Source organism: Macrobrachium nipponense, chromosome 33, assembly GCF_015104395.2.
Source record: "Macrobrachium nipponense isolate FS-2020 chromosome 33, ASM1510439v2, whole genome shotgun sequence".
NCBI classification, from domain to species: domain Eukaryota; kingdom Metazoa; phylum Arthropoda; class Malacostraca; order Decapoda; family Palaemonidae; genus Macrobrachium; species Macrobrachium nipponense.
This window is the reverse complement of record NC_087219.1, coordinates 54,924,877-54,936,916: the sequence shown is the minus strand read 5'-3', so window position 1 is coordinate 54,936,916 and position 12,040 is coordinate 54,924,877. Positions and strand designations below refer to the sequence as shown.

The 12,040-nt window shown below is 37.7% G+C and overlaps 1 protein-coding gene across 1 annotated transcript in view; it reads left to right on the top strand.

Annotated features, from left to right (window-relative positions):
* The window catches only part of LOC135202749 (uncharacterized), a 116,807-nt gene that overhangs the window by 100,233 nt on the left and 4,534 nt on the right, over nucleotides 1-12,040 (top strand). Inside the window, exons 4-5 of the mRNA XM_064232221.1 lie at nucleotides 8,256-8,391; nucleotides 11,717-11,850. Coding sequence (XP_064088291.1) covers nucleotides 8,256-8,391; nucleotides 11,717-11,850 — 270 coding nt within the window. The remainder of the gene's footprint in view (nucleotides 1-8,255; nucleotides 8,392-11,716; nucleotides 11,851-12,040) is intronic.

Here is a 12,040-nt window from a genome sequence, read left to right as displayed (position 1 = left end):
CGGCAAATCTTAATCTTTCGACGAAATCGCAGATCGCCTTTTCATGTCACGCAAATGCGAGAAGTCCACTGAATTACCCGAATTTAAGTAAGTCGTAAAAGTGAGGATATTAGTAATAGTGAATTATTAATAGCTCCCTCCCGAGTTCGCTAATGGAACGAAATATTAAAAAAAGAGGTGATAAATGCGCGGGCTTTTGTCAGCACCGGGAGCTCCCGGGCGTGCGTATATCTTAGCTGAAATGAGATAGAATAGAACCAGGTGCTAGGCAGTCACAGACGTGGTCCGTTTCCTCGTGAAATCATTTATTTACTGCCGTGAAATGGCGTCACATCGCAAAATGGTCATGACAATGAGACGTACTCGATTTAGTTTTTGTTTGCATGGTGTTTTTGCGTTGCATGGAACCAGTGGTTATTGAACAACGGGACCAACGTCTTTACGTGACTTCCGAACCACGTCGGGAGTGAACTTCTATCGCCAGAAATACCCACATCCCCCTCACTCCTCAATGGAATGCCCGAGAATGAAACTCGCGGCCACCGAGGTGGCACGCCAACACAATACCGACCACGCCACTAAGGCGCTACCTCGATTTAGTTGATTCTCAGTAATAACTGAACTCAACACATCTCTCACTCCTCAATGCCCGAGAATCGAAATCGCGGTCACCGAGGTGGCACGCCAACACCATACCGACCACGCCACTGAGGCGTTATTTCGATTTAATTGGTCCTCAGTAATAACTGAATTCAACCGACAGACTTACAAATTCATGCTAGGCCCATGCCCTCCCTTCTCTTCCCTGGCTGCGAACAACTGCTGTCGACTAACTATCAGGTACCTGACCTGCTGCTTAGGTCAAATGGGACATAATGGATTTTACAAAATTAGCTTTAAGGCGTTTCTCCTTTGTGGGATCGAACTCGTCTCTCGCCGGTTAGGTGAAGTTAATAGTCCCCGAAGTATTTTTTCTTCAGTTTCTTAAGAATCTGAGTTTACGTGTTGTAGCGCCAAACCTTTTCATGTGCATTGCCTAATGTTTCTTATGTACAAAGGAATAGGCCGAAGAACCGTTCTTACTTAATCTGGATACATACCCTACAAGATTTTTAAGCTCTATGTTACAAAGTCTTGCACGTTATGCATCAAAATCTGAACCATTTGAAAACGGTTTTCTCATAATCATTTCCCTCTGAATTATTCAACTCTGCAAGTAAGACTTAAGACGAGAGCTGAAGTGTCAAGCTGTGTGTGATCAGTTCTTCGTACCATTCATTATACGATGGAAACTGCAATTTTAATATCAAAAGTCAGAAGTAATTCAAAACCATAAAGGACAATATGAGAGAGAGAGAGAGAGAGAGAGAGAGAGAGAGAGAGAGAGAGAGAGAGAGAGAGAGAGAGAGCCATTTAATGAAGCCTCGGGCGATACCCCAAGCAAGGACCCTCGTTTCAAGTTATTAAGGTAATTAGGCCAACCGCTTGACATTCCGCAGCTTAACATCGTCTTGTCCCGAACTGCATACTAAAACCACCCTTCGGGGTCATATTCGAGGAACCTCTACTAAGAAAATTCATTATGTCTTCAGACCTGAAATGGCTATATCTAGAATAAGGGACCTGCTAACTTTTTTATTTTTTTACTCTCTCTCTCTCTCTCTCTTCTTCTTCTTCTTCTTCTTCTTCTTCTTCTTCTTCTTCTTCTTCTTTCTTCTTCTTCTTCTTCTTCTTCTTCTTCTTCTCCTCGATTTTTCCCGCCTTAACTTTGGAAAGTAGATCATACAACAGCATAACGTAAAATGGGCGAAGTGATTTCCCCTTTTTAAATGATGTTCCCATTTCTCCGCTGATCTGCGTAACCAATATATTCGCCGTGGCAGAAACCACAGCGGATTTTCAGTAAGACGTTTCGGGTAACAAGTTCATTTTTTGCAAATGTTGACGCAGCAACTTTAGGGGCTCTTTTCATCCCGAGTTGAAAACTTCGGAAGTAATGGGAAAATGTCAACACTTCATAAAGATGGGAAGAAAAAGAGAAAGTTTGGTAGAAGTCTCGTTCATTTTTGCCCAGCGACATGGGGCAAATATTTTCCAGGGGCTTATGAACAATTTGGAATGTTTGCTGGGAAACAGCAAAAATGTAGAGGATAATCAAGTGGAGGTTAATCAGCTGAGATCATCAGCATCCCACATAGGATAGTGAGCGAACTAAGAGCACTGGATTTACGGTTGGAGTACGGAAGAAAATACCTTCATACTTGCTCTGACTTAAAACTCCGGTAATATTTTCCAGTTTTTAGGTAATTTTTGCTGACACTGATTGTTCTCGTTCATTCTTTCTATCTTCACCTTTAGTCTCATCCCACTTAGCTGTCAACTTCTTTAACTTTACCTTGTACTAGTTTCAATCTTCACTTTATGAACGTAATTGTGGAGCCCTTTGAGTCCAGAGGCGGCAGTTGGTTGCCTCCATAACCTCATTAATCTTCTTTCTCCAACATCAGCTAACAGTATGGGAGACATGACACAGTTACCCACCCTCTGAAACCGGTTTGTCCGGCTCGGTTGGGGCGGGCTAGGTAGGGGAACAAGAGAGTAGGGGAGACATACACCCTCCTCCTGTAAACCTGTTTGTCTGCCGAGGTGGGGATGGTGTAAGTGGGGGATCAGGATGGTAGGGGAGACAGCATCACAGGGTTCCAGTGCGCGTAGCATGCGTCAACAAGCTTGTAATAATAACAATGATAATAGGTACTGTTAAAAGATATTGCTGCATCAGCCGAATTGATTCTGTAGAGAGTTTTATCTATCTTGTTTATGACAACTTGGTTACTACGTCCAACTGGCGAGTAACGTCCCAGTACTCGTCATAATGAGGTAGTGAAATATGGAGAGTCATGTCCGTAGAGTTACACATAAAACTAACGTTTCTCCCGACTTCGATCGAGTAGAATGATGGTGTTGTAACTGTAACTGTAAGGGGAGGGGGGGATAGGACAGTGTGGAGGTTCAGTTTCAACTGATTTAAACCTCTGCGGGATCCCCCAAAAGAAAGGTAAGGTTTCGTGGGCGAAATTACGGGGGTGAAAGGAAGGTATTAGTTAAGAGGAAAAAAGAATGGGACAGACCCATTTGTCTTTTAGTGGATACTTTGATGCTTGTAGTAAGTGTCTTGGATTGATTTGACCCGGTGTTGAACTGTTTTCATATTTAGAGGCATAGCAAAGGCTCTCAATGAGTGTAGGCTCCAACTATGGATCGTCCTCCCTCTCCCCCTGCAGGGGAGGGGGGGGGGGGACTCAGATCACGGTGCATTATAGTATTTTTTATTTCGTGCTTTTTGTTAGTTTATTTCGGGATCTCTTCCCTGTATTTTTTATTTCGTGCTTTTTGTTAGTATTGTTAATTTATTTCGGGCTCTCTTCCCGAATGTAATCTGATGGTGCTTGTGGGATGTTTATATGTTTTAATGATCAAAATTAATATTCAATACCCGTTACTTTGTTGAAATAAAACCACTTGCTTATCAATTAGGAAAGGAGAAAATAACAGCTATTCATAGAGGAAAAACACGAATAATTATTGAGTCAATGTTCAACATTATTATTTTTATTATTATCATCATATCATTAAAGAAAGTAATTGCAGGGGCAGCTTCCTATTTCCTTTTTAAAATGATTGCGTCGTTCTTTAAGTCTTTAATATTCATTGAGGAAAATATTTTAATTCACTCTGGTGTTCTTCTCCCTTTATCAAGACATTTCCCCTACCTTAACACGTAGCCCAACTCCCTCCCCCAAACCCCATGCAGCCTCATCACCACATTGCCGTTCTCACTTTGTTTATTTGTATAGTGATTTTACATTGCATGGAACCAGTGGTTATTCAGCAACGATATGAAATATTCTATTGAATGAGGATGGCGAGGATTGATTGCCTTTTCATCAGCAAAGGAAGCCCTAATATTTTAACGAAGTTTCATTATCCCATCATCTACTCAGTTACCAATTACAAATGCTGACTTCATTTTCTGTAAGAAAAACTATTGTCCTGTTTAGTTTACTTTTTTTGTTTTTAAAGGTGTCCTTTTAGTCTTTTTAATATTTTAAGTTTGTAATATTTGTGCAACTTTTATATTTCAAATTCTTAGCTTTATTGTAATTTATTTTATGCTATCTATTTTGTACAGCCCTCGAAAATGTAATGAAGACATTACGAATAAATTGACCCTTTTAGCAAGTCTTATGTCCTTCTCCTCATTGATACATATACACACACACACACACACACACATATATATATATATATATATATATATATATATATATATATATATATATATATATATATATATATATATATCAGGTTAAAGTTAGCCATAATCATACATCTGGCAACAATATAGGACAGGCCTTCACCGGCCCGTGGGTCAAGTTTCTTGGGCCGCTGCCCATACAGCATTATACCGAGACCACCGAAAGATAGATCTATTATCGACGACCTTGATTACACGATGTACAAAAACTCGATTGCGCCGAAGAATCTGCTGCGCATTTTTTACTTGTTTGAGTCATTCTTAATTGACGGTTTTTTTATGGATTCTCTTGGAGGCTGTTAACCTCCGCATTTCACATAACACTGCAGTGCTAGGCGAAAACGTCAACCTTATTGAGAGAGAGAGAGAGAGAGAGAGAGTGTGTATTTCACCAGCTTTGCAGCGAAACGCAAAACGCCTTTCCCGAGGGACAAGTTTGCTCTAATGGCTTTCAACTTGGAACGTTTCCAGGTTCCGGAGAATTGATGGAAAAGAGAAACGTATCGGGGCAAAAATCGATAAAAGTTTCAGCGAAAGGTAAACCATTATTTAGGAAAGATAAGAACGTCTCTTATCTCACTGCGCGTCACGGTATTGTCCGTACCTAGGAGTAGGTCAATGTCACGTAGTATGGTACGCATCGGATTATGTGCGGTGCAAGTTCCTCGTTGGACGAGCGGTTTACGGTCTAGCCTCCCAATCTTGCGGCCCGAAGTTCGATTCCCCGCTCGGTCAACGCGGAGTCGGAGGTGTAGGGGCAGAAGGGACGCTGCAAAGAACCGTAAGTAATGCTTACATTGCATCGCATGAGGTGCATTGACGGCTATACCTCCCTACTGGGCCAAGTGGAACGATGCAGGTGGAATACCTCCTTATCAATGCCTATCAGACATTACAACAATCGGCCTCCCAAAAGCATTCCTCGGATGCCTTGACGAAGCCATAATGCTGGCATGTCTTCCTATTGCCTCCCAAGGCTAATGAAACCGAGCTTCTTGATTGCCTTCTTACTGATGGCCTCCCAAACACATACTGCTGTATTCTGCAATAATGCTTAAATACAACTTTAGCTTGCAACTCACGATGTGCCCGAGAAACTACGTATATCTCTTTGAAAGTGGCAATTTGGCCATAATCTTTTCCTTTCTGTCTCTAGACTAGAGAGACCAGCTTTTTATTTCTTATTATTTTCTTTCTCATAACCTTTAATGTTGGACAGCAAAGAATTAAAAATTAGGTTAACCCAGAAATTTGGATGAATGTGAGCAGGAAACTTGAAACAGTGGACGTGAGTTTATGGATCTTTCAAAAGGCTGAACAGACGCGAAAAGTAACAGAAATTTTCATGGACTTTGACAACAGTATTCAGAAATTCCTAGTAACAAGAGAATGTTTAGGTCTTGAGAGCAAGGAATAGTTACATGTCAAAGATAACTGCGGTCGCAAGAGTACAACACTTCGCTAATCAGGCCTCGGTTTCAAAACAAAAACCTCTTGGGGAATATATAAAAAAAACCTAAAGTTTTTAAAAGTTATTCTCCTTCATTTAAGCATCTCAACTATAAGGTACCAAGTTACTCTCTGATCATTCCTCCTAAATACTTTCGATTGATTTGATAATGGCTGAGAATGCATTCATAAAATCTCCTTTATTTTCCTTATCTCTCTCTCTCTCTCTCTCTCTCTCTCTCTCTTTTTTATATCTTCTTGTATTGGAATACATTTCTCAAAAGGGAGATTTGGGAGTAGAAGAGAGAATGAAAGAATCGATGTTTCTGTGCATTTTGCAAGCGATGCAATACGCTATCCCCAAAAATAGGGATTTTAGCGCTAACCGAACGAGAGAGAGCATTTTACACACAGCGACGAACGGAACAGCGCGCTTCTGCTCCGAGGGAAGAGCCATTTCAAAAACTTCCGTCCCCTCCGTTATTTTTGGAGCAATTGCAACTGACTTCACTGGGTTTAATCTCGAATGAACGCTTTAGCAATGTTGATAACTTGATAAATGCGCCTATAGTATATTCGCATCAACCGTGCATCTGATGTCTAGGCTAGTCCCTTACGACGCTCCTGATTGGCTGTTGATAAGCCAATGACAGGGCTGGAAATTCTCCGTCTCTCGAGAGAGAGTTCTCACGTAGGCAGGATTATGATCCACCTCTACTGAGGGGTACTTTTGAAAGACGTATCGCTCAGGAGAGGAGAAACATAAATCCTGCCTATGTGAACTCCCGAGAGAGACTGAGAGTTTCCAGCCCTGTGAATGGCTTATCAACAGCCAATCAGGAGCGTCGTAAGGGACTGGCCTAGACATCAGATGCACGGTTGATATGAATCTACAATAGAAATTTCTAAATACTGTAGCCAAAGTCCATGAAAATTTCTTTTACTTTTCGACTATGAATTGAAATTTCTCTCAACGAAGTATTTAATGCATTCTTCTTTATCTAATACGTAATGGCTAACAGGACCTGGCTGCCCTAACGCCAGACTTTTAAAAAGTTAGCGGTCATTTTAGTTTGGTTAAAAAATGTTACCGATCATTATAGTTTGGTTAAAAAATTTATGTGCTTTGATTGCCTCGTGAACATAGATGCTGAATTTGCATTCGATATAAAGCATCTTCGAGTTTCAGAACTCTCTCCCAACGAAATAATGGTCAAAAAAGTCGAAAATACGCATCAGATAACGTAAGACTTCCTGTGCCGTATGTTTCATTGAGATATGCGTACGCACACATATATACGTATATACGTATATATATATATATATATATATATATATATATATATATATATATATATATATATATATATATATATATATATAATATATATATATATATCTAATATTTACATGTATATATATTCTACATACACACGGCCATACGTATTAATATATATATATATATATATATAATATATATATATATATATATATATATATATATATACATGCTTAAAACATCACAGTAGATCCACGTGACTTTATCAAATAAGCGAACACTACAGGAAAATGATAGGCAGAAATCCAAGCGCTTCCGTCTTTACTAGGACATTGTCAAGGAACGACTATACATAAATACATACATACATATACTATATATATAATATAATATATATATATATATATATATATATATATATAGTTAACATCTATATGTATATGCATTCTACAAACACACCTATATATATATATATATATATATATATATATATATATATATATATATATATATATATATGTGTGTGTGTGCGTGTTTTTCTGGTGTCACGAATGACAGGCGAATAATCAAAATAATTTGACTGACATCAAACGAGCAACAATACCTGCCTCTGTCTTCCTTCTTCTATTACTCTTGGTTTTTTCTCTCTCCTATACTTTCAAACAGATGATTCAATCCATAAAAAAAAAAGATGGAAAGGAGCTTCGGACCTTTGTCAACTGGGAGAAACTACTGGAAATATTAAAGACAAGAATAAGTGTATGTCGAAATTGACATCAGCAATCTTATTTCATGGAGTACGGTGGTGTATCAGATTCCGAGCAAATGCAGGAGGAAGATGCAAGAGAAATTTATCCCTAATTCAGGGTCTGAAGATTGTACACCAACTGAAAGACTTGTATTCAAGAACCTGACGTTATCCTCTGTGTATGAAAAACGATTATTATCGTTACTGGTTTTACTGGAAATAATGGCTATTTCAGCCGCGTTTATTTTGTATAGAAGTTTCGCTGTTCTTTTTATAACTGACTTTTCTTCTGTACTCAATGAAGTGAAGTCATTAATAAGAAGAATAGAGAAACTTCCACACAAAATAAACGCGGCTGAAATAGTCATTATTTTCAATAAAACCTGTATTAATGAAGGTCTTCTTCCAGCATATTATTGTCACTAATATAATGATCATTATTATTATTGCCTCCTTCGCAGGTGGATCTGTCGGGGCGCGAAGTGGTCGTCCTGCGGAACGTCTCCAAGGATACGGCCGGGCAGTACAAATGCGAGGTCTTAGCCGATTACCCAAGCTTCGAGAAGGACTCGGAAATCACTGACATGGAAGTTATAGGTGAGGAATAACAGAAAAGGGTCCTTTTTCATTCCTTGGCGAGTTTGTTCTTCAACTAGAATTCCCTGGCTCCCTGACAGTGGCTCTTGGAGCCAACCTAATCAAATTTCCCGAGAGGCTGACCCTACTACGCCACTGCCTTGAGCCATTTCAGCTCAATCATGTTGATCATCAATATCCGGGTCTGTAGACTCTACTAGAAGTTTTCTCTACATTGTATCCTGTGTTTACCGACCCCCTGGTCAGCTTTCATTACCAATCTCGGTATCCTATTCTCCTCTAAGACTTATAGAGAACTACGTTTATTAAGTTCTTTAGAATACCCTCCTTATAGGCCTACTTTTTTTTTAAGTTGCCACACTGGAGGGAAACATGAAAGCTTAAAAGCGCACAGGACAAAAACTGTTTCGCCAAAAGTATATAAATTGACTCATATACCTTTTGTTGCCTAAATATTGGCCGTCATGAACTATTATGTATCAATCTAGTTGCGTCTTTGATGTAATCTGTTAGTTAGATGCCAAAATCTTTAAGGACATCACAACAATCTTTGAACTTGTCGCAGGTCATTTTAGTACCTGACTTAACCATAGAAATGCTTCTCAGTGTGGCTGCTATAGAGTACAAGATGCTTGAGAAATAATACAGGTTATTTGACTTTCCGAGAACAGAGAACTTATTGCTGGCGAGATTTCTGATGGAACAGCCCCTCTGTTCATAAACAACAGAGAAAGGCAAACGCATATACACACACACACACACACACACACACACATATATAATATATATATATATATATATATATATATATATATATATATATATATATATATATATATATATATATATATATATATATATATATATATATATATATATATATATACTTAAAATACAGAAGACCTTTGAAGAAAAGGAAAAGCATAATCACCAACAAGAAAACAACGTCAGACTAATTTTAGCCAAGGGAAGGAATAGTGTACAGTGCTTATATTAAACATGTTGATTGCTGCTTTTTTCCAAAACGTTTGAATACAGCACTGAAAAATGTCAAAGGAGATAACGAACTGCATATTAGCAGAGCAGATAAGGCGAACACCATAGTCATCTTAGACAAGCATACTTATGTGGAGAAAATGAACAACATATTGAACGACCAAGACACCTATGAAAAACTAACAACCAATCCCGTAGAAAGAGTCAACGCAGAATTTCACAGGAACCTCAGGAATATTCTTGGAGATAACCAACATCTCATTAGCAAGTTCAAGCATTCCAATGCTAAACTACCTTACTTATACGGAACAGTAAAGACCCACAAAGATGATTACCCCATGCGACCCATCATCAGCACAATAGGAAGTGTACAATATCGTCTTTCTAAATTTCTCGTAAATTTGTTAAAACCACTTGTAGGAACTATATCTAACTCCCACATTTCTAATTCAGTTGAATTTGTTAATGTAGTTCAAAATGTACAAATCAACCAAAATTGCCACATGATTAGTTTTGATGTACAAAGTTTATTTACCTGTGTACCAGTTTTAGATCTGCTTGAATTTTTAAATATGGAACTAAATAAATATGTTTTTACTATACCTGTTTCAGATATTTTGAAATTAATTAGACTTTGTGTAATAGATACATGTTTTGTTTTTAATAATAGCTATTATAAGCAGAAATTTGGAATGCAAATGGGCAACTGTTTGTCTCCTGTGTTGTCTAACATATACATGGAATTCTATGAAACTCGTATTGCCAACAGCATATTACCAGATGATGTTTATTGGGTTAGATACGTGGATGACACTTTTACTGTTTGGAATGTAAACCACGACACTGATGAATTTCTCTCTGATCTTAATTCCTTAGTACCATCAATAAAATTCACCATGGAGAAAGAAGCAAATAACTAAATTAATTTTTTTGATACTAAAATAATAAGAACAGATAATGGCCTAAAATTCAAATTTCACAGAAAAGCTACAAATAACAACCAAATGATCAATGCAAAATCGACCCATACAGGCAACGTGAAGTACATGGCTTTGAGATGTCACTTTTTAAGAGCACTTAGACTAGTTAGCCCTGAATATTTAGACGAGGAGATTAGTGTTATCACGAGAATTGGCATGAAAAACAACTTTCGATCAGGGAAATAGAGGAATGTTTATTCTTAGCTAAACAAACTTATTATAGAACAAACACCAAAAAGGAATACGATATGAGTAGTACTCTGGTTCTCCCATTCCACCCTTCATTCAGTGATATTGTTTATCCTTTGAGATTATTAAACTTTAAAGTAGTGTTTTCTTACTCCAACACAGTAGGAAAGACAGTTATTTGCAACAGCCCGAAACAAGAAGAAGGCGTGGTTTACAAAATACCTTGTGAATGTGGCAAATTCTACCTGGGACAAACAGGAAAAGATATCGATAAGAGAATTTCCCAGAATCGATATTGTGTAAGAACAAATTCTCCAAACAGTGCTGTGAACTTACATGTACAAAATTGTGGCTGTCCTATCCTTTGGAACAAAACAGAGACATTATTCAAAGAAAAAGATATGATTGCAAGAAATTTGTTAGAAGCAGCTTGCATATGTTTTAGCAAACAAAATAACTTTAATATAAGTCAGGGCATATATAAATTGGACCCTTTATTCCTTCATATTGTTTCCCAACAGTACAAATTCAGAGAAAAGTTTAAATGACCATTCACCAAATCGTTGAATAGTTCTCTCTTTTAACCTGTTTGAATTGCTGATTTGACCATTTGTTTATGATTTAAACAACCTAATTTTTACTTTGACAATTATGTTAATTTTATTTTTTTTCCCAGTGGGAAAGTGTTTATGAATTTTTGTAATGCTCATTCTGTTCTGTTTAGTTAAAATAAAGCTCTTCAAGAGGCCTGGTGGAAGGCGAAATTATCGAGTTACTAGAGTCTTTTATTCTCTTTTCTCCTGTGCACGATATTGACTATATATATATATATATATATATATATATATATATATATATATATATATATATATATATACATACAGAGAGAGAGAGAAGAGAGAGAGAGAGAGAGAGAGAGAGAGAGAGAGAGAGAGAATGCTAAAACAATCACTTTGGAGTCCTGTAACAGCGAGTAAGTATCGACGAAAACCATGAATTTTTGTGGTTTGATAATGAGAGTTCAGTAATAAGAATAGCAATGATAATTATAATAGTAATAGAGAAACCTAATAGATGTTCTCTTCTCGGTAATATTATTTCTCTCTCAGTAATACAAATTTTTTCTCCTAATCATTTGAATTTTTTCCTCCTTATAACAGAAGTACCCAAACAACCGCCAAGCATATCAGTGAGGAGAATCCATTGGACCCCCAACGAAACTCTTATGGCCAATTGTACCACCCAGGACGTTACTCCACCTCCCGAATTGCAATGGTACATCAATGGAGATAAGGTACGGCAAAAATCCATATTCTGTTTCGAGATATCGATACCCTAACCTTTCCATCCTGAATAGAACAAGGTCTATACAAGGTCTATACAGTACAATAGATACAAGGAAGAGCTTTGCATTCAAAACCAGCTTTGTTTACCAACAATTGGCAGACTCTGCCGTAAACAGTGGCTTAAAATCCTGCCTAGTT